Here is a 22,514-nt window from a genome sequence, read left to right as displayed (position 1 = left end):
ATGAAGACATCAGCTTGGGCCTTTGTTCAAAGACCTGGGCGTTGGGATCTGATTTGAGACTTGAGTGAAGGGCGTGAGAAAAAATGAAACAGGTCGAAATGTGGGCAGGGCTTCTCTTCACCTCCGTGGGTACTCGGAATTCGAGAGCCCGGGCACAAAGCCGAGTGCAAGAGAGAGGGTGGGCTGTACACTGCCCCCCGGAGGGAGGGAGCCGTGTCCCAGGCAGGACCTCACCCACCAGCAAGCTCATGCATCCGTCCCTCATCGCTGGGGGTGGGCACAGCTGTGGAGGCAGCCAGACCACCAGTGACCAAGCTGCCAACTCTAAAGATACCACCGTGGCCTGTCTGAGCCCAGCTGACCAGGACAGCAGCAGGGACCTGTCTGGGGTCCCAGGCTGCGGAGTCAGACACACTCCCCAGGAAGGACCCACTGGTGCCGGAGGCCCTTGTGGGTTTCCAGGACTCACGGAACACTCAGTCTGTAAGTCCTGCTCCCACACCTGGAACCGCTGCATCAGGCACGGCCCAGATGGGCGCGGATGGCCCTTCTCTGTCTCACCTCCTCCTCCTGACCTCCTGCTGCGCTGGTTCAAGAGGGGGGCAAGTGTCGGCGGGGCTTTGGGTGAAAGTGTGAACCAGAAAACAGAACCGCTCTGCTTCAGTTTAAAATAAATCATTTTTAGCATTGCTGCATCCAGGATTGGCTGCCTCATCACCGCAGATTGTATCTGTATCTGTCCTGATTCGGAGTGACACCATCCTTCTCCTAAAAGCACTCAGCTGTGTGGGGCCACATGCGCTTCGGGGAGAGGCAACTCTGAGTGCAGAACTGGCTAGAACACCTGCACCCACGTCCGTACCCGCGACCCCACCTCCACCTCCACCGCTCCCGCTGCCTGTCAGTCACCTGGGCGCGGGAGGAGATCTGCCATGACGTGGACACTGCTCCGCGCTGGCAAGTGACACCCGGGTTTGGGAGCATCTAGACAATGAGCAGCTCCGCGATACTCGGCGCAGCTTCTGCGGAGCCCATCTGTTTCAAAATAACCCTAATTGTGCTTACGGTGCAGAATGCTTTGTTGGCTGGAACGTGTCCCAGTTTTCTGCCGCAGATTCTGCGTTCCCGGCCTCTGGTTCCACCTGCTGGCAAGTGTCAGTACTGGCATGAACCCCGGGCTGGATCTTTCCAGCTGCAAGGAAAAAACTGAGCTGCCTGTAGCTCAGTGGTTCCCCAAAGCTAGTGTAGGTCACAGGCACCTGGGAGCTCATTAAAAATACGGTGGCCTGGGCTCCGTGCCACATCTGCCGAGGGGGAAACCCTCTTCAACAACTCACGAGTCACACCTGAATTCAGGGGCCTGAAGGTGGGGGTGACTCCACCGTACCCTTCTCGTCCCCAAACAGGGGAAGCGCCTGCCTGCCGGAGGTGCCCCTGCCTCCCTCTTCTCACTTTGACCCCAGATGCTCGTGGTCAAAGCTTCGTTCCCTCGAAACTCATCAAACACGTTTAAAATCGGAGGAGCCTCAAGCAAGTGCTCATGGTGGCGTCGTCAGTGATGCCGCCCGTTGACAGCGCAACCCCTGACACAATGTGCCGAGAAGGCCCTTCCCCCCTGTGGTCTTCTTGCCCCAAACCCGTGGCCACAGACCAATGAGACGGCGACTCAACAAACCAAACGAGGGACCATCTCCAGGCTCCCCGTCTGGCACTCCCCTGGATTCTCGGGGTCCATGGGGCGCAGGGAAGACTGAGGAACTGCCACAGACCAGCTGGGACTAAGGAGACATGACAGTGAACTGTTCTGTTGGATCCTGGGACAGAAAAAGGAAATTGGGAAAAACCAGTGAAATCCCAGTGAAGACTGGACTTTAGCTGCTGGTAACATGCTCATCCCTGCACATGGTTTCTTAGTAGACAGGGACACTGTGATCATGTAAGATGTTAACCTTATTAGGGAAATTGAATTGTCTGTTTTCTTTGTAACTTTTCTATAAACCTAAAATTATCCCAGACTTAAAACTTCATTAAAAATTAACATGTCAGGAGGAGGGGCACTGAATGAGACCTACTAAGTTCAAGGGTGGTGCCAAGGAGCCACAGTCGCTGCCTAGTTACCAGAAATCAGGGCCAGGCTGCCCAGCGGGAGGCAGGATCCTCCAGGGCAGCCCCCCAGGCCGCTGGCCAGAGAGGAGGCAGGGTCCCGTGTGTGGTCAGCTGACTCTGGTCAGCTGGACTCTCCTCAGGAACCAAGCAGAAACAGTCACGGATGTCACCCCTCTGTGCAGAGGTATGAATGTCTAGTTCAGCCGCTCGGTGCAGAGATGAGCAGCCTGGGGCCCAGGGAGGAGATGGACTCCTCCGAGGGCCTGGTGGAGCCGGGAAGCGGACCCACATCCGCGGGAGCGTCTAGCTCGTTTCCACAGCATCTCTCCACAAGGCGACTTATCATCTGTGGCAGAGTCACCCGTGTGCCCATTAGATACAGTTTCCCAGGCTCCAGCCACCACTTCACGCATAGGAATCTCTAGCAGTGGGACCTCGAACTCTGCGTTTTTAACAAGTTCTCCATTATCATGCCCCCTGAAGTGTGAGGACCGCAGCAGTGAATCGGGCAGCTGTCCAGATCCTAGAATCTCTAGACCTGCCTGGCGTTGCTGACCTCTTGTCTGTGAGCCATCGAAGGGCCGGATCTGATGCCAGGAAGGGGAGAACCTGTGCAGCTCCTCTCCAGGATGAAAGCCACAGCAAGTGGCAGGCACAGGGCCAGAGCCTGCCATGTCCCGGGGGAGGCAATATTTTATCTTTTTCAAGCTCATTTTTTCTTATAGTTTAAACACACTCTTTTACCCACTGCCCTATCTGTAAAAAGAAAAAAATGTATGTAAAACCTATTCAAAGACAACTGCAAGATCCAAAAGCAAGAGGAAGTTGGCAATGGGACTTGTGTCCAGGCTCTGAGGGGGCCACTGGAAACCCCTTCCTGCAGGTCCTCCCCAACCCTGGCCGCACCTTCACATCACGGGGGCAGCCTCTTCCCCCCAAGAGAGGAAGGCTGGAGGGTGAGCGCTGCCAGGACCTGGGGAACCCAGAGACCGCAGCAGGTGGCCGTTCGGCCCTAGGGAACCCTTTGAAGTCCGAGGGTCCCCAGAATGGAGTCCAGCAAAAGGGCCGGCCAGCGGGACAGGCAGAACTCTGCCTTCGCTGTGCAGGTCCCTCGAGGCCCCATCTGCGCACAGGTGTGGGGTCCCTGTCAGACACAGCGGCCAGACCGGGCCGGACTGGTCTGGGGGCTTCCGAGACGAATGTGGGATTTTGTTGCTCTGGAGGGCTTCCATTTCTCCTTTTTTAACATTGTCCGTGCTCATGGATGCAGATGCCCCTCAACTTACGGTGTTACCCTGCCAATAAACCATCATGAGTCGAAAATCCATTTACTACACCTGACCTGCGGGCCATCACAGCTTCCCTCATCTCCCTGAACATGCGTGGATGAAGCACTTGCATTAGCCCGAAGCTGAGCAGGATCCCTCCCACCAAACCCATTTTACAAGAAGTGTCGAATGTCTAACGTAACTTAGAGAGCGTAACACTTTTGCACCATCGTAGTCAAAAATTCTTGAGACTGTATACGGATATATGTTTTAATCAGAATTCCTTCTCTCCCCACAAATGACTTCCTTTTTCACCCTTCAGTTTTCTTTTTTTATTGTAAGATGTGTTCTCAAATCTGTGCCTCCAGTCGGGTTCTCTGTCAGCCCAGCCCCATGTGGGGCCCCTCCGACGGATTAGACCCTGAGAGCACGACTTCCGACGGGGAGAGGCAACCTCTGCCTTTGGGGGCCCCTGTACCCCGTTTCCCCAGACTGTTCATGTGTTGGTCCAGTGAATGTCCCTGAATGAACCCGAATTGGAAAAAAAAGTAGTCACAAAGTGTGCGAACGAAGTGTACTTGGAGACTGGCGCCCTCTTTGAGGTTCCAGAACCAGCGGGTGTGACAGGGAGGTAGACCGAGGCACCTCCAGAGTGCTGACGAGCCGGCGTTCTGCGTTAGAGCGAGGAGAACGTTAAACATCTTAAAGCATCATTAAATTCATGCGAAAGGTGTTTGAAAATTACTCCTGGTGTCACCGGAATCCCTCTTGATAAAGTGTTAAGGTAGCAACACAGTTTTCAAAGGCTTTCAGACAAAGTGATTAAGAAAATAGGAAAGGTCTTTAGTATCAGAATCTACGTCCATTTGTGTCTTTCTATGCATCACATTCCAGTGCTTCCTCATTAGACACAGCTGCTCTGACCCTCGGCCTCTCCTTCCCTCCTGGCCCCTCCTCCTGGCCCCTCCTCCGGTCCCCAGTTCCTCTGAGAGGTAATAAACGAGTCTCTGTTTAAGAAGACAATTAACTCCCTAGGCTGACGCCTGCAGCTGGGCCGATGGCTACGATGTATGCACCTGTCTCAGGAGAGCCTCACCGGACACCTTCAGTCGTCCACAAAAACCTTACCCTTCGCCACAAGCCTCATCTAAGGCAGAAGGACACTGTTCCTGCCCTCTTAGGGCAGACCCTGTCTCCAGATCACGATTAAGACAGTAACGTCGTTCAGGTTTATGGCCCCGGGTCCGGGACTGAGGGGGAGAGCTGTCTGGTGCAGTGTACAGAGGGGGCTCTGGGTCGGAACTGTGACTCCGCCACTGACCGGCTCTGCGGCCCCAGCAAGTTCCTCGAAGTCTTCCAGGCTCAATTCCTCCCTCTGTAAAGTAGACAGGGAGACTCTGCCTGGAAAGACAAGTAGAATAAAAACCACATGTAACAACAGGGACGGATTTCAGGAACAGCACACAATGAAGCCACATGCAAGGGAACATGTTGTAGGAACCCATTCGCGGACAGAATTAGACAGATGAATCTGCCCTCTTAGAAGGACGGTGGGTGCCCTTGGGTGGGGGTGTCGTGACTGGGAGGAAGCCCGGGGAGGGTAATGGACGCTGGGAACATTCTGTATTTTGAGCTGGGTGTTGGTCGCACATGTTCAGTTCATGAAAATTAATCCAGCCACGCGCACACTTTTGAAACATGAGGGGAGAAGTAAGCAGAGGGAGCGTGTGGCGGCCACCCAGCTAACACTCGCTGTCTCCCCCCTGACTTTCTTTCTATGCTAGAGGTCGGACCATACATTGTCTATATTGCAGGAACATTAGACCTGGCATAGTGGACCCAATATTTTAGGTAACTCGAATTGCTAACTGGATTATGGCCCCTTGACTTTAAGTCAGTTGAGCCATTAAAGGTCCCCAAAATTAACCAAACAGACAGGGAAGAAAAGTACCGTAGGTAAAGTAGCAACTAACGTGAACTCCATTTCAAAGCTTCTCATTTTGAGATTCCGCATTGTTTCAGAACTAAGAAATCCCCACTGTGACTGGCTTTGGTGGGTTGAGGAGTGGAAATGTGGATTTTTCTCTCTCCAGTGCTACCTTTCTTTAAACGTCCACTTGTATAAAAGTTACGAGGTTGTAGGTGAATTTCAAGCTATTTTTAAAGAGATAGATAGGTAGGTAGATAGATAATTAGAATTAGCGCCTCACCAGGAAAAGAGGTCCTTCTGTCCTCAAACGCCTTCCCTCTTCAAAGCCCCTCCCACTGGGACGGCAGGGTGGCGGGCTTTCTTCCAGCCTCAGCAAATGACTTAACGGGCGTCTCTGCAGAAGGCGCTTTGGAAGCTGCATAATTGATGGAATTCTGATAGGGTAACATTTCCAAGGGGAAAATGTGGGTCCCCTGCTGCCGCAGGGACAAAAGAAATCTCGGAAAACACCGCTGATGCACTTTGAGGTTTCCTGAGTTTTAAAAAAATATACGTGTGTGAGAAGTGTGATTGCCTCTTTAGCGCCCCAATTTCAGCGACTTCACTGGAGGGTGATCTCGCCCGATGGCGCAGTGCGCTCATCAGGTCAGGAGCAGGGTCTGTGAATACCAGCAAATTAACTTCGTCTGGAGGGATGGCGCGCAGGGGGGCGGACGGCCATCAAGGCCTGGGGTTCCCTCTGGCAGTTCTTGCCGGGATGAGCTGCCTCTCCCCCCTCAGATGTGAAACACAGAGGTGCCTGCATTACACATAAGGGTAGAGAACAGAACTTTTTTCCATCAAAAGCCACGAATCAATCAGCCAATCTTATGATCTCACTACAATTGAGCCAAATTCTCTTGAACCGATGCCCTGGTCCTGAGCTTCTCCGAGACCTGCTCCTTGTTTCTCTGAACGAAATTGAGGGCTGACCCCCATTAACAGAAACACAGAGGCAAGGCTCGTGGGTGCTGATGCCCTGCACCCAGTTTGTCCTTGCACCCAGGTCCGTTTCACCCAGACCTGCTGACACTCCACTCGGGATTCAACTCCGCGGAGAAGAGAGGGTCGTGGCCAGCTCTCCCGGTTTCCCTGCCGGTGACAAGGCCCCTCCGTGGTACGAAGCTGCGCGCCAGGGGCCTCAGTTACCTTTTTATGTCTGTTTCTCAGAAGGCAGATGGTTCGTAACTAGCAACTTCAATTTTGCCCAGAACCCCGGCAAATGGTCTTCGAACAGAACTGGGCAGTAGCTTTTCAAAAGTCACTGCTTTGTCATTTTGCTCTGTGTCTGTCTACCCAGCAGACATTTAACAGGTGACCAGCAATGACGTTGGAGGTGAATGTGAGTTGCATCCCATGCTCAGTGGGCATTTGCCGCATGTCTGGTGCTCAGTACTCTGTGCCCATTGGTGCTTTTCGTCCTCACGACACCCTGGGAAGTGTCTCTCTGAACTAGTCCCACTTCATCGACGAGGAGACCGGGGCCACGTTAAGGGAACCCACTTGCTCAAGGATGCAGAGGAGAGAAGTAGTGATTTAGTCCCCGGTCATCAAACTCCAGGGTCCTCGACAGGCTCCTGGCAGTGGCCTTGTTCAGCAGTGTCCCCTCCCAAGGGAACTGGCCGGAGCTGCCAAAATGAAGACTCACCTGGGTGTCCTCTTTGGTTCCTGGCAGGGCGGCCAGCATCTCCCGATTCCTTACCAACGCTTTTCCATTTCACCCCGAGGGACCTCATCTCCTCTTACTGCCCAGCCGAGGCCTGTGTACATCTTTTCCATGTGCTTAACACATGTGCGTATGTATTGAAAACACATGTCTAAGACCCTCTGAGAAATACCTGTAGCGGATCCTGGGGGCTATGAACAGAAGTAATGTACAGGGTCCGGCACTAATAATCCCCCTTTTCATTACAAAACCATAGGTGTGTAATTCTGTAACATAACAATATCACACTCAAGCACACTGTATGAACACTTTAGGTGAAATGTTCACATTAAAACTATAAGTTATTACACCCATGTTATTACCATACTGACCACACTCAAGCAGGCCTTCCTTCTGCTGCACCCCACGCTCTGTAACACAGTGGAAAATATAGAAACGGTGTAAAAGATGAGTGAAAAGTGGGGAGCTGGGAGGTGGAGCTGCCTGAAATGGAGGGGCGTGGCCGGGACCCAGAAGCAGAGATGTAACAGGTGGTGCGGGTGAGTAGCTGCGACATCAAGTATGTGCTTGTCTCCAAAATGCCAGCTCCCAATTTGCACTCGAAACCTTTCCCCACACGTCCTGTGATTAAGAAGAAGGCCATGCCCAGAGCCCGACATGAAGCAATGAGGTCACTCTTGGACGGCAGGGTGGCTTCGACGTCATCAGAAACACGGGGTGGGAAGGATTCAAAATGCTGTAAAATCAGCCTCTGTTACGAATGAACCATCAAGGTGGTCGCAGCCAAGTTGTCGCAGCCAAGTGGTCGTAGCCAAGTTGTCGTCTCTGAGGCCCCTGGTGGCCCAAGAAAAGCCGAACTGCTTGTGGCTGGTGGACTGGATGATGGGGGAGTTCCACGGGGTTAAGGGCTCAGGCTGGCCCTTCATTCTCCGCTTTGAACGGCAGTGAGCTCCCCGCATAGCCACAAAGAAAAGGGGGAGACACTCAGGATTCCAGCAGGAGAACCAGGGGTGAGGAGAGGACGTGGTATTTAACACACTCAGGGTGTGAGAAGGTCTGGCAACCTGGGGCTGTGAGAACTGCAATCCGAAGACCCAGGTTCAAGTTCTCCTTCCCCCGTGCCAGCTTTGTGACCTTTGGTGTGTCCCTAACACTCTCTAAGCCTGTTTCCCTATCTGTAAAATGGGGACCATGAAGTTAGAGCTGAAAGCTAATTGAAATAGGGCACCAAAGCAGGACCCTTTAAGCGAACGCGATTGTTGTTCCCCACGACTTGCATTTTCTGCTCGGACGCGTGGTGTTTCTCCTGCTGGCTCAGCCCTGCACCTCCTCAGACGCCCCCGAAGGGGTCCAGTGAGCACTGTGCCTGCTGCTCATTTGAGAGCCGGAGCCCAGGGACTGTCCCAGCTGACCCCTTCTCATCCCTCCCTGCACTTCCCCTCACGATGACAGGAACTCTCGGGCATGTCTCTTGGACACCGTGAGCACTTCAGGGGCCCGAGCACTCGTTTGGCCTCTGTGCCTTTGTGCCCTGAGGCCGGAGTCCACACGCCACGTCACGCCTGCCTCGGGCTCCGCACGCAGCTGCTGCGCACCGTGCTATGCCCAGCCGGACCAGGGCGGCCCGTCCTGGCCCACGCTCACAAGTTCAATTAGAGATAGTCTTGTTAAAAATCAACCGTTAAAGGAAAAGCAGGCCTTGGGTTTTATAGCATGAAACAATTTTAAGCAATAAGCTAATGGTAATTGGGTGCATGCGTTTCAATGTCATTTCAAAGCATTTACCACTTTGAACAAAGAGAAGTTTTTTTACACCCACATATGGCAGAAGCCATATTCAGTAAAATCTTTACCTTATAGTATTCATAAAATCTTTACAGCGAAAGCCTTATAAGCCTGCATGTTTGGATATTGTCATTATTGAAAGTTGGTAAATTGACATGTACAGAATGGGGCAAAGGAAGCTTTACCATTGTTCATATGGAAGATAACACGGTGATTGACAGACACCAGTGCAAGGATGAACTGTGTTTCGCACACTCACGACTGTACCCTGACTTCTGCCCGCCTGGGCCTCACCGACCAGAGCAGCCCTGCCGCGGCGTCGCCCGGCAGGAGTGTCGCCTCTGGGTGTGCTTGTCAGGAAGGGCTCCCTGCCAGCAGGAGGGGTGATGCTCCGAGGGCCTCAGAAGCAGGAGGCCCAGGTGTGAGTACTCGGAGGAAGAGCAGACGTACAAAGGGGTCGATAACCTCTGCCTGCCCTTTAAAACCCTCTTCTTGTCCAACAACTGAAATTCCCACCGTGGGCTGGGCACACGGACCCTTCGTCACGCCGCTCTCCCCACCACCCCCGCACAGGGTCTCATCAACGTGTCACCTGCAAACCCCTTTGACAAGGCACTGCACTTGCAGGGCGAGCAGGAGGGATCCACTGTTTGCTCATGTTCCCTCCTGGCCGGAACCCCTGCCCACCCCCCTTCCCAGCTGGGCCAGGGCTTCTGGAGCACTTACCCTACCCCCAGTCCAGAGTCAGCCGTGTCAGAACCCAATGGGCACTGCTGGACGTCATTTGGTGGGGCTCTAACACATACCCTTGGAAGTCACGGGCAAGTGCCACGGAGTCAAGCCCAGGAATTTAAGCTGCCACAGTGTGTTCAGGGCTGTCCCAGGTGTGGGGAGCAGAGAGGACTGTCAGGCACGGTCCCTGCCATCTGAAGCTGTGATCCCAGGGGAGCAGGTGCGCACAGTGGCCATCCTCTCCAGCAGGATGCGGGGACTGCTGCAGGGGGACTCCCCAGAGGAGGGGCCTGGGAGCTGGAGATGGAGGCGGAAGGACTCTTCGGTCCGAGCGGCCCGGTGGCAGTCTGGGTGGGGCCTGGGAGCAAGAGTAAGACTGATCCATGTAGGTGACGGGAGAGGGCCTCTCAGCGCGCTCTGGGTTAGCAGGGTGGCCAGGCGCAACCTAGGTCTGGGCGCTTAGAAAAAAGTTGGCTGCTTACCCGACCGAGTCTGTCGCTGGTGCCTTAAGGTCGACTGTCTGTTTTTATTCCTTCGTTTCTCCCGCCGGGACTGAAAAAGTGTTTCTTGGTGTAGTGATAGAGTTGCCGAAATCGTTGTAAATTGTGTTTTTTGGTCTGTTTGCAGCCCCAAGAAGCCCTTCACAGCAGTGCTTTCATTATCCTTCCTGCGACCTTCCCACATCACGCCCGCGTGTTTGTGTGCGGAGCAGCCCCTGCTCTGTGGCCGAGATGCCCCGTGGGAGCTTGTGGGTCTCAGGCCCGGGAGGGGCAGGAGGCGCAGGTCAGAGGGAGGAAGGGGGTGCCCAGAGGCTGAGCCAGAGAAACCAACCAGCCTACCTGGTGGGGAAGTTGCAGATGGTGACAAATCATTTCTGAGTGTTAAAAAAAATGAACAAAGCAAGCCCCTGAGACACTAGGGAAGTTAAGCGACGGGAGTGAGGGAGCCTGGTGACAGGAAAACTTCACGTAGGAGGGTTGTCAAGAAGCCTCAGGACGAGTCGGATTAGGTTCAGAGACTAGACCACAGTGAGAATACCAGCTTGATGCTGAAACTCAGTATTGACAGCTAATGTGGGAAATGTCTCATTTCAAAGAGACCAGTGTTGGTCTCTTTCTGTTTCTTGCTAAACTGGAGGTGACACCCAAGCCATCGCCACTTCCCCCACTGGAACCCTAGGACACGGCCCCTGTAAATGTCGGAGCCCCCGGTGGACAGTGATTGACTTCCCTGTGCTTCCCCCGTGACAGGAAACAGCAGGAGCGTCCCGCCGACCTACGGATTCCGCCTGTCCCCCGAAGAAGAAACGAGGAGAAGACGGCTTCACAGATTTGACCACCAGTGAGGACACCCGGCATCTTGGGCCGACGCACTCCAGGGGTGTAATCATCGTCCGTTTGGTGCATCCCCCCAAACCCTGACCCACTCCTAACAGAGGCAGAGAAGCAGTGTTCACTCCGGGCTGCCCTGTCCTGCTGCTGCTCCCGCCCTTGGGCCGAGGCCGCTCCCCTGGCCTTGTTTTTTCTCACCAGCCAGGTCCGTGCCTCGGCGCAGGGACAAGTGTCCACAGTCCTCTCTTTCCCTGCTGACCCAGCGGTGCCTCTGCCTTGTCTTGTTCTGAAGACAGTGACCTTCACCTTCAGTGACCTTCGCCCCGAGATTTGCTTTCACTGACCCCAGAGATCAGGCTTCATTCTGCCTGGAGAACACTCCCCCCCACCCCGTTCGGCCCTGTGGGGGGTCAGGAGCCGCGCCTTGTCCTCCTGGCACACTGCCAGGTGACTTTCCAGGGACAGGATGTGGCCAGCGCAGCACTGTGTTCTAGCCAGTCTCCTTTGTGCAGGACCCCAGCTCCTTGGTCCCCTGCATCCTGACAGGGGTGCTTGGTTCAGTCTCATGCGGCCCTGCCTTGCAGACTGGGAAGCCCAACTGGGAAAGCTTCGGTCGCACCTCGGGGCAGGGAACCACACTCCTGGGTGTCCAGTAGCACCAGCACTCCAGGCAGCCTCTCCAGTGGCATCTATGTCCCGAATGGGACTCGCGTGTCACCTGGCAGCAAAGGGGCCACACGTAGAATGGGGCCAAGATGTGCAGTGGGTGTGTCACTGAGAAATGGCTCTCGAGGGCGTTGTTTCTTCACAAAAGTGCCTTTTCCCTGGTCACTGTGAGAGGCTGACGGCGCCCCAGGCCCCCCTCCCCCGCCAGGCCTCGGCAGCGCTGTCCGTCCAGGTCCCCTAGACGTTGCCTGGTGCTTGCTTCTACAGCCAAAGCACACTCCTGTGCCACTGATGTCTTAGTCACTGAGATATTTATTTTTAAAGAGTTAGAAACAGAAAAGGATCCTTGTATTTCCACTTATCTAGCACTTATGCAGAGTTTTCTGATTATGAAAGTATTATAATATACAGTTCCCTTGTTTATGCATAAAGCAAACATATTACAGAAGAAAATAAGCCACGTGTCAGCCGAGGTTATTTTGGGGAGTGGAGTAGTAGGATTTTGCTTTCCGTTTTTTATAATTTTGTATTCACTCTTTCAAAAATGTGTGTACATGTATGTGTGTGTATTACTTTTGCAACAGGATAACTGATTCATATGATAATAAATCAAGAAACATATAATCAGGAAAATGGACTAAATAAGAAAATTCCCTGTATGAACAGAAAGACAGATAAATGGACCTGCGATTTGAACATCGCCAGAGGCTCACCACTCACAGCGCCCAGGGTCAGTGTTCTCGGGCAGCGCTTGCCTGTTTTTCTTTTCTACATTTGACAAACGGGGAGCGTCCCCACTATGCAGCTTAGGACCCCGCCCCCGACCTGAACGGACCGGAGAGGCTTCGGCACTTACGCATAAATGAACTAAGGAAACCACTTGATGCCGGGAGCCCTTCGCCCTTCCGTCTGGCACGGTGCGGCCTGGGCTCTGGGGGTTGATTTATCATCGAGGGAGAGCTGTAGCTTGTCTGTAATAGGAATTGTGTCTGTGACCCCGGCACCTTTAAACGTGTTTAGATTAAAACGTCCAGGGCTCATGCTGCCCCTCCCTCCCCTGAGCCCTGCACTCCGGACTCCCGTTCTCCCCACGGGGAGCAACGCCCCGCCACTCGTCATCTGCCGACAGCATGCTGACCAAGCAACCTGGGAGAACGCGTGTGTAAGTCGTGCTCAGCATTCCTGTGCACAACCGCACAGACGCGTGCCTCCCACACTGGAGCGTGGGTCATGAGCGGCTGTAGGACTGGGCCCACATCTTGTCTGCCCTTCTACACTCTCCCCCTCTGCCCCTCCCCCGCTCAACTCCAGCCCTGAGTCCCGGGGCAGCTCAGGGAACGTTAGTTTCCCATCGGACTGCTTTTTCAATGCATTGAAAGTCTACTGCATTTTGCTGCGTATAATGTGCACCCATGTTTTTGTGCATCATCATACATGGGATTATTATACCCATGGTACATAATCATCATATCCATGTATAGTTATTTTTCCCTCAGAAATTTGGGCAAGAAAGTGTGCATTATACACAGCAAAATATGGTAATCACTTGGCTCGGAAGTGTGTTTTTTATTGCCGTCGAGTTCAAGAACAGCAGCTCCGTCCCTGCCGTGTTTGGTCGGACGTGAAGACACCGGGACCGGATTTGACTGTGATATGGAGGACCTTACGGTAACGTGCACGCCGTGTTTGTTTGTGGAGTGGGACATCCCTACACTTGAGCGATGCGGGAGAGGTCATTTTACTCATAAGTATAAACCGATTATCTTAGCACAACAGTAAAGATGTTCTGGAAATTATGGTAATTACTTTGTTAACAGATTTGCCTGTAACCAGGGTGAATTGTTTTTAAGGTTCATCCTATGTGTGATCTACAATAAGGAATCCCCAGAGTTGTGCGAACAAACTTTTTGTTTTCCTGAGGAAAACAAAGGTTCTAAGTGTAACTCTGTGTCGCGGGGACCAAGCGCATAGAGCTGGTTTCCAAATTTGACTTCTTTGCTTAGCAGCAATTTCTTGACTGTCTGCTCAACATCCACTTCTCACCATTTAGCCGTGGTCAGTCAGCTGGTGGAGTCTCTCAGTTCGGAATCTTGGTTCTCAGGACGAGGGCCGGGTTCAAACGGCTTCCCCTGAGCGATCGGACGCGTTGCCTGTGATGGCCAAGCAGTTCAGGGCTGCTAGGATCAGGCCTGGGCCACACCTTGGGCGTCTGTTCTGCCGCCTGGGGAGTGAGTCAGCAAAGGGGCGAGATCTGCCACCAACGGGCTGGGAGACAGAGGGTGTGTCCAGCCTGGCTTCCTCGTTGTCAGCCTTCATTTCTCTGCAGAGACTCAGTATTCAGTAAAGAAATGTATTCAATTAGTCATTTTTTAAAAACCTAGCATTTCTTCCTTTGTTTTCCCATAGATTATTACAGTCATTTTCTATATGTTTTTGCCCCCGTCTTCATTTTAGAATCACAGACTCTATGTAGAAGGACTTTATAATCTCTCAGTTCACTGCTCTGCTCAGCAGTGACAAACAATACGCCTGCCCTCGATTCTACGTAGCCCTGCCTGTCAATCTTCCCAAACGACTCCTACACCATCACCCATCAGCGCCTGCCTCCCTCTGTCTGTTGCCCAAAGATACAGGTCACACTCACTGGCCCCAACCATGGGGAGTGCCAGCCAGCCTTTGGGCCTCCTCCCACTTATCCAGAAGAGTCTGAGCTTGTGCTGACTGGTCTCACTGCCTCAGCTATGAGTTTTCCTCATTTTTTGACCGAATTCTTCATGTGCTTTGACGTGGGACCACCTCTCTCTGCACCCATCCAGATCCTCCCTGTCCTGCCCCAGACACCACAGCCCAGAGGGGGTCTCACGCGCCCCCATCCGATCTACTGCTCTTGTTGGGTCTCCGGCAGTGTCCACAGGCCCCTTGGAATTGCCTGTTATCCTCAGTGGGGGGCAGCCTTTCTCTCCAGGTTGTAAGCTTCACGGGAGCAGGGACCACGTGTGTTTCTGTGTGTCTCCGTGCACTTTGAACAGGGCTTCATCTGCAATAGCGAAGCAGTAAGTGTTCGTGGAAGGAAACCGAGAGCGGCCCCTCGATGCCGTCAGCACCGGAATGTGTGAGATGCGCCTGTTGCTTGTGGACATTGTTGGGCCCTCTGCTCCCCCCCCGAGTCGCATCCAGGGGAGGGGAACTTGAAGGGATGCATTCCCCCCAGAAAGAGAGAATTCGGGGCCCTTCCCGAGGCTTCATAAGATGACAGCCCTGCTGATCGTGTGGTGGGGAGACATCATGAACCTGTGTCACTTGGAAGGCGCACCCCACTTCATGGAACACTGAGACCGGGAGCACAACCGAAGATTCCAGCTTGTCTGACAAGCGTCACCTTGGAGTCCCTGGGAATACCCCCACCCAGCCCTTGCGCCCTGTGGGTAGGGTTTGATACCTGTGCTGGCACTTTCTTTTCTCCTCTGGAATTAAGGGCAGAGGGGGAGTGACCTTGACATTGTGTTCCAAAGGCGGGCATGAACTGGCAGACTTGAAAACACAATTCATACCTTATCAAGGAAAAGTGAAACATCGCTAATAGAAATCATTGAATTTGCTGGTAAGACATATTGCTTCCTAGGAGGAGAAAGGCGTCAGAAAATCAGTATTGTGTGGCATGAAGAGGCTCTTGGGATCTGGGGCAAAACCTGAGAAACAGCCTGTGCCACATGGCGCCCTGCACACAAAGCCTGGCCTAGGTCCCTCCTCTGGCCAGAACCCACTGGCCAGGGCGTCTGCCAGGAAGCTGACGTTCTTTTGTTCTCATGGCAGTTCCCCCGTAAATACCTGCAGGGAGGTGCTAAAACCAAATCAAACCACAAAAAGTCTGCGACTTCATAGATTTTGGGTATTTATTTGAGGTCCTTAAAAGTTATTGCTTACCTTTAATCTTGAGATGCTGCCTCTTTTTATAAGATTCTCTACCCTAACGATTAAAATTAGACCGATCCCAGGGGCTTACGACCAGCAGCTGTGCCCGTCAGAAATGGGCCGGCTGGCAGGATCAGATGCGTGAGTTGCCATAGTTACTCCTGCATCGTGAGAGCAGAATACACGGGGATCCAGCCTGCACGCATCGTCCCGGGAATGGACCCGCCATTCACCATGTGCCCTGGAAAGCAGACGGAGTGCTTTGCCACCAGAAGAAAATTTTACCCCCAGTTTTAAAGCTTTCCCTAGCTTTTCCAGCCACATAGATTCCATTGATAACTGGATGAGACTTTTGTGTTAAGCTGATAAAACCATACCCATGAAGCGTACAGTCATCAAGGATGCAAGCCACGTCCCACAGTCGTGTGTCACAGGAAGCAGTCCCTTGCTGGCCAGTGGAGAATTAACAATGGCCCAGTTGGCTGGCACTGCAGTGACCGAGCCGCCAGGTGGGGGGCCTCCAGGTGCTTCTTTCTCCAGCTCAGAGCAGTTCTCCAGAGTGGCTGATCTTGGACAGCACAGGGCTCCCGAGCCCTGGCTGGTTTGCAGGTGACCCTGCAACACAGGCCTCCCGGGCTCCCCCCAGATCGCCCTGACCTCATGGTGCCCTGCCCTGTCCCTCCAAGGGCAGCCTCAGACTGTCTCCGAGCCACATGGGGCAGGCTCCCTAGGGGCTCCTGGCAGGGCCTGGCAGGGACAGCATCAGCTCAGGGCCCCAGAGTGACATCTCTGTAGGACCCTCTACTTTCTAAGCAATCCATGAACCAGGAAGCTCATGGGAAGAAGCACAATGCGGTGTCCCCTAGAGCAAGTTACTTATTCTCTCTAAACCTCAGCCTCCTTGCCTGCAACAGGGGAGAGGAGTGCTTGAGAGGGAGCATATGCAGCAGGGTTAATGCAGTTCACTCACCCAATTCCTGAGAACAAATAGCTCACGAAATGTTCAGTATCGTTACATCTCTCAGGCAAGAGGTTGGGCCAAAGTCCACTGACCTTGCCCCCTAGTTAAAAGGAGTCACTCTGTGAAACAGTCATTGCCTGCCTGCCCTGCACCTGTGTGCACTGGGTTACGGGAGACTGTAATCACGTCCTAATCCCCAGCTCCCAGTTGCTACGCTTACCAGCAAGAGTGCGTTACACTGGAGCCTCTTTGTAGTTGTCTCTTTCCGTTGAAATCCTGAAATCCTCAGAACAACACTGTGAAGCAAGCAGTCTCATTCTCCTCCAACTAATGGGGAAACTGAGGCCCACAGGGTGTGCACCCCAGCCCACTGCCCAAGCTGCACAACGGGGTGATGTGGACCCCTGGCCCTGGGACCTGGTTGCCTGCCCACCCCCCACCCCATCACTGGGCGCAGGACACTGCTTCCTGCAGCCTGGGAATCCCATCCTCTCCCTAGCAAAGGGGGTCAAGTTCTAGGCCCCCACACTCTTCACGTCGGTGGCACACATTTCCACCACGTGAGCCCTCCTGTTCTCCCCACTAAGCCAGCTGCAAGGAGGCCGTATTTCAAGATAGGGGAAAAAACAGATTCACTTTGGCTTGAAAGAAAATAAATGCACCAGATCCATCGCGGTTGTTTTGGGAGGTCATCACAGAACTTTATAGATAATCAATGATATTAAAAATTGTAATACAACAAAGACGTAAGTGTCAATAGCAGACCAGGCACCTTGCAAATGGGACATGTTAAAAGTCTTTAACTTTACAACCATAGGTTAGAGAAAGGGATGCAATTTATTGGACTTGTTTCACATTTTTCCTATGAATCATTAAATATTTAAGCACCATAAAATTCCAGCATCTTGCAGGGCTGTGGCAGCCAGGCCCTGGTGGTTTCCAGCGCATTATGCAGACTCTCTTGGGAGATAATAACAATGACAATCGCGGAGTCCTGATTTTTCATGTCAATTGTTTTGTTTCCGGCAGAACTTCCTGCTAATGGCGCTGCAAGAATCGTGACTTTTGGGTGTGTGGTATAGTAATTTTAAGAATTGACATAAATAGCATTTTCAGATGCTAAGAATTGGCCAGGTTTCTAATTAGTCATTTATATGTGAGTGAGACTCATAATTCTATGTTAAAAAGAAACAAATATTTTTCATATTAAGTGGTTTGTTTTAAATAGAACATGTGACCATAATCAGTGTACAGCGATTGCTGTGTATTAGCCATGCAATCAAACTTCATTTCCGGTGCGAGAGTACGTGCGACACCCCATTTTATTCATGAGAAAAGAGGGGCCCAGGGAACTGGTGTAACTCACCCAAGGTACCAGCAGAGAGTGCCTGGGCCAGATTCAAACCTGGGTTCAACCAGCTTGAAGGTCCACATTTTCCCACTCTCCTTAAAACCATACCAAATAAAAGTGACGATCATCCAATTAGTGTGGTGAACTCACGGAAACACAAACCTAATGTGCTTCTCTGGGACCCACAGAATGATCTGCTTCACTGTCATGTCTAAGAGGCTCAAAGTACAATCTTCGGGGAGCTCCAGTCATCACGCACCATCCCGCTGACTCTTCCTAAGCACCAGTGACATGGGCACCGAGCTTGTAGCGGAGACCTTGTACTAGGAAGCTCTCACACCTCGAGAGAGGACAGGGTTCCTCCCGAGTCAAGTCATGTCCCATTTCCATGAAAAGTCTTCTCTCAGCCAAATCTCTCAGATCCCATCTGTGCAATTTCAGTTTCTGCAAAAACAGCTAGCTCTTCTCCAGGAGCAGGTGATGGTTCAAGTTTATCAATTGGCTTCCTGTGAATGGTCGTGAGAAGAGATCAAGGCTGTGCCCATAGGTTGTCACCTTCAAAGACTTCGGAATAAGAAATGGTCGATGCTGGTTACCATTTTGCTAATGAGAAGCCCAGGTGCAGAGCAAAAGCTCTAATGCCTTGTGGTGCCCACTGAGTTGTCAGTGAAAAAAGAACTGTGTTGACATGGGCTCAGCTCTGAGTGGGTACTGGGCACACAGGTGAGTGGAGCCTGGTCCTGCCCTGGCAGGTACGGACAGGGAGGGGCTTACATTCTAGCCAGAGAGAGAAGGAAGTGTGATGAGACAGGACAGGAGCCATGGGGGGATGGGAGCCCGTGGGTGGGCAGCTCCAGGTCTCCTGGAGGAATTCATAGACGCTCCTCTTCCTCAACTCAGTCAGTCTTAGAAGATAAGGCATTGGCTGTCGGGTCAGTTTCAGGGGGGTCAGGGAGGCGTCACTGGTAGAAACAGCAGGAGCTTCAATCTCAGGTGCTCAAAAACATGTAGCATACCATAGCACGGTTTAAAAGAATCAATAAGTGGGTTGCATGAACTCGGGACATCCAGAAAGCATTTCATCTCAAAGTATACCCTTTCCTTCTTACTAGGAAATATTCTTAAAATGCATTGTCATCCAGGGACACCCCTAACAAGACCCATGGGAAGTGTGTTCTGCTCATAAGGGCACATTCACCGTCAGTGTTCCACATGGCAAATATTTCTTATAAACAAACTTCTGATTCAGTTTTCCTCCTCTCAATTATTTGTAAGTGCATTGAAACTAAGCACTAAAATGTGTCCCTTTCTCATGAGAAATGTCTTTCATTTTCTCTAAAATGACATTTTTTATAAAAGAGAAAGACAAGTTTCCTAAAAATCTTTTTCAACCAGCCTTTTTTTAAAATTTATTTTATTGATTATGCCATTACATTTGTTCTATTCCCCCCCCTTAATTCCCCTCCACCCAGAACACTCCTCCCCCACCCATCCCCCCCCCTTTAGTTCATGAACGTGTCTCCAGTTCTTTAGATTCTATATTTCCCCTACTATTCTTACCCTCCCCCCTATCTATTTTCTATCTACGGTCTATGCTACTTATTCTCTGTACCTTCTCCCCCCTTCTCCTTCTCTCACTCCCCTGTTGCTAACCCTCCATGTGATCTTCATTTCTATGGTTCATTCCTGATCTAGTTGTCCTCTTAATTTGCTTTTGTTTTAGGTGAGGTTGTTAATAACTGTGAGTTTTCTGTCCTTTCACTGTTCATTTTTTTAATCTTCTTTTTCTTAGGTAAGTCCCTTTAACATTTCATGTAATAAGGGCTTGGTGATGATGAACTCCTTGAATTTGATCTTATCTGAGAAGCACTTTAACTGTCCTTCTATTTTAAATAAAAGCTTTGCTGGATAGAGTAATCTTGGTTGTAGGTCTTTGGATTTCATGACTTGGAATACCTCTTTCCCGTCCCTTCTTGCCTGTAAGGTCTCTTTTGAGAAATCCACTGACAGTCTGATGGGAACTCCTTTGTAGGTGACTGTCCCCTTCTCTCTTGCTGCTTCTAGGGTTCTCTCCTTCATTTTAATCTTGGCTAATGTAATTATGATGTGCCTTGGTGTATTCCTTCTTGGGTCCAACTTCTTTGGGACTCTCTGAGCTTCCTGGATTTCCTGGAAGTCTATTTCCTCTGCCAGAATGGGGAAGTTCTCTTTTATTATTTGTTCAAGTAAGGTTTCCACTCGTGACTGTTCCTCTTTCCCTTCTGGTACCCCTATAATTCGGATGTTGGAATGTTTAAAGATGTCCTGGAGGTTCCTAAGCCTCTCCTCATTTTTTTGAATTCTTGTTTCTTCATATTTTTTTGTTTGGTCATTTTTTCCTTCCTTCTGGTCTGCTCCCTTGATTTGAGTCCCAGTTTCCTTTCCATCATTATTGGTTTCCTGTACATTTCCATTTATTTCAATTAGTTTAGCCTTCATATGTTCCTCTAATTTGTGACTAAAATCAACCAGTTCTGTGAGCATCCTGATCACCAGTGTTTTGAACTGTGCATCTGAAAGTTTGGCTATTTCTTGGTCGCTTGTGCACCGCTCAGTGCACTGCTCGGTTCGGGGAATCGTTTTTGCCCGACCTGCTCTGCTGCTGGCTTCGCCCCTCTCACAGGTTTAGCTGAGTGGTTCATTGTTTTCGGACTCCGTAGTGTTCAATTTTCTGTGGTTTGGTTGCGTTTATTGTTGTTAAAACTTTGTTGTTTTTAGATTTGGTTGTGCGAGGAAGCAAAGTGTTTCCACCTACGCCTCCATCTTGGTGGAAGTCCTCAACCAGCCTTTTGATAGTTAGGATTAGACCACTGAGACCGCAACAAAACAGAAAACATATTCTTTGCTATTCAGAACACTACTCATTATACATTGACATAACTTCTAAACTTTTATGGGAAATACTAATACCAAATGTCACACTGCTTCCTTGGTGTATAATACTGACAGAAAATAAAAGGATGTTTTTTTTTAAACTGGAAAAATAGGAGGCTCTTGTGAAAATCAGTAACTGGAACATAAAATTCAAATGGTAGGTTGTCCGTGTTCCATTTAGAGATAGCGCCATGTCTTCCTGGGAGGGTGACTGAAACTTCAATGAATCTTCTTACCTAAGTTTAATTAAGTCAGCCCTTAATTTTCTCCCAAGTGCATAATGATGGCCCTGTCACTTCCCCATGGGAGCGGCTATTATGCACAGGAGGCAGAGTGTCCACTGTGGGCTGTGAGCCAGCTCCGCAGGGGCAGCTGGGGAGAGCCAGACGCTTTTGTGAGCCACATGAGGGAGCCCCATGTGGCCGCAGGCCCATTAGCACACACACACACACACACACCAAGGACAGGCGGGACTCCGGCTGGGGAAACGCCGTCCGCTGGGAAGTGCACTGCCATGGGAAGTCAATTTTTGTGAATCACGGTCTTAATATTCATTAATAGCTTTTAGGCTCTTAATCCCTTATTGAATATATTTTTTCCATAATTGCTACTTTTCAAAAGGGTTGGCAGAGTAGGCATGTCTATTCTCTGAAAAGCGCAGGAGAGAGCATAATGTGGTGCGTGCATCGGTAATGCATTTATGCTAATGTCACATCTCTGGGTACAGCGACTGTGGTCCTTTCTGGCACAGCGGTGCATTCTGCTTTGAAACGAACTGTTAACGCTGGCTGTGCGGGTTTGTTGGGGTTTTTTTTTTCTTTTTAAATCTCCTTGGGTCATGGTTTTACAATTATTTAAAGTGCATGAAAAAAAAATAGGTTACAGAGGAAATCATTTTGAGATGTTGGAGATCTCTCCTTTCCAGTTTCATTTGTTGGCCTATTTATTTTCTCCTGTAAAATGCATCCAGAAGCCCCCTGGATCACAGGGTAATTGACTTCAGTTGTTTGAGGCGCTATTAACCAATGCATGGAGTTTTCAGTAAATGTAATTTGTGATCTGCCGTCTATTTGCCTTCCTGTGAATTAGCCTTTTTATACATATAAAGAAAGCCAGCTCTTCTACCCCCCCCTTGGTAAAATAAGGGTATCTGGGTTTCTTCTAGGTTGGAGAGTCCAACCACATCCATACGGGCAGCGTTTGCTTAATCTGTCCAGCACAGAGCAGGGAAGTACAGTACCATGGGAATCACACCACGAGACAGCATGGACCGCCACCGCGGGTGTCTGAAACGAGCACCATTGCGTCTCCCAGCACAGCTGGATGACCGCGTCCCCCTGAAGGTCCTCTTGGCCTCACGGCGGAGTCTCAGGTTCTCTAGCTCACCTTCACACAGACCTGGCACCTGCTGATTTTCTGCCGCTGGGCCTGACTGTCTTTCAAGGTGTCCGGTGACGGTGCCTCAGCAAACTGCAAGTGTGGCTGGACCACCGTCAGCCAGAAGCTGTACTTATTGGCGAAAAAGTGGCAAGTCCCCTGCCGGCCTTGGCATTCTAGGAATGGAGCTGCTCTGAAGTCTTCTAGGCAGCTGCCCGGCGACGTGAGAGCCTGGCCTCCTCCTTGGTCCCCAGCTCCCGTGTGCTACCAGGACGACAAGAGAGAGTTAGGGCTCAGACACACGCAGGCAGCCGCAGACCCGGTCAGTGCCATGCCAAGGTCTGGACCCGACCTTACGGCTTTTCCCGAAATCATCCTGGAAAGGCCGAACGAGATCTGCCGAGGAAACCAGAACTAGGGACAGGCAGGTGTGCATACAGAATTAAGCCGCCCTCACCCAGGGCTCAATCACTTCCA

At 51.3% G+C, this 22,514-nt stretch overlaps 2 protein-coding genes across 6 annotated transcripts in view; one reads left to right on the top strand and one right to left on the bottom strand.

Annotated features, from left to right (window-relative positions):
* Positions 1-19,098, top strand: part of RHBDD1 (rhomboid domain containing 1) — a 116,389-nt gene extending 97,291 nt beyond the window's left edge. For both annotated transcript variants that reach the window (XM_037139234.2, XM_037139233.2), the window contains one exon: positions 10,777-19,098. In XM_037139234.2, the coding sequence (XP_036995129.2) occupies positions 10,777-10,871 (95 nt within the window). In that variant the 3' untranslated portion in view covers positions 10,872-19,098. The remainder of the gene's footprint in view (positions 1-10,776) is intronic.
* Positions 19,099-19,260: 162 nt separating this feature from the next.
* Positions 19,261-22,514, bottom strand: part of COL4A4 (collagen type IV alpha 4 chain) — a 112,136-nt gene continuing 108,882 nt past the window's right edge. For 3 of the 4 annotated variants that reach the window (XM_053665549.1, XM_053665501.1, XM_053665590.1), the window contains one exon: positions 19,261-22,301. In XM_053665549.1, the coding sequence (XP_053521524.1) occupies positions 22,038-22,301 (264 nt within the window). In that variant the 3' untranslated portion in view covers positions 19,261-22,037. The remainder of the gene's footprint in view (positions 22,302-22,514) is intronic. The other variant, XM_053665625.1, reaches the window with a different exon arrangement.

Source organism: Artibeus jamaicensis, unplaced genomic scaffold, assembly GCF_021234435.1.
Source record: "Artibeus jamaicensis isolate MK-2021 breed Jamaican fruit bat unplaced genomic scaffold, CSHL_Jam_final contig_1015, whole genome shotgun sequence".
NCBI lineage: Eukaryota > Metazoa > Chordata > Mammalia > Chiroptera > Phyllostomidae > Artibeus > Artibeus jamaicensis.
Note: the sequence above shows the minus strand (reverse complement) of the source record. Positions and strands in the feature narration are given on the sequence as shown.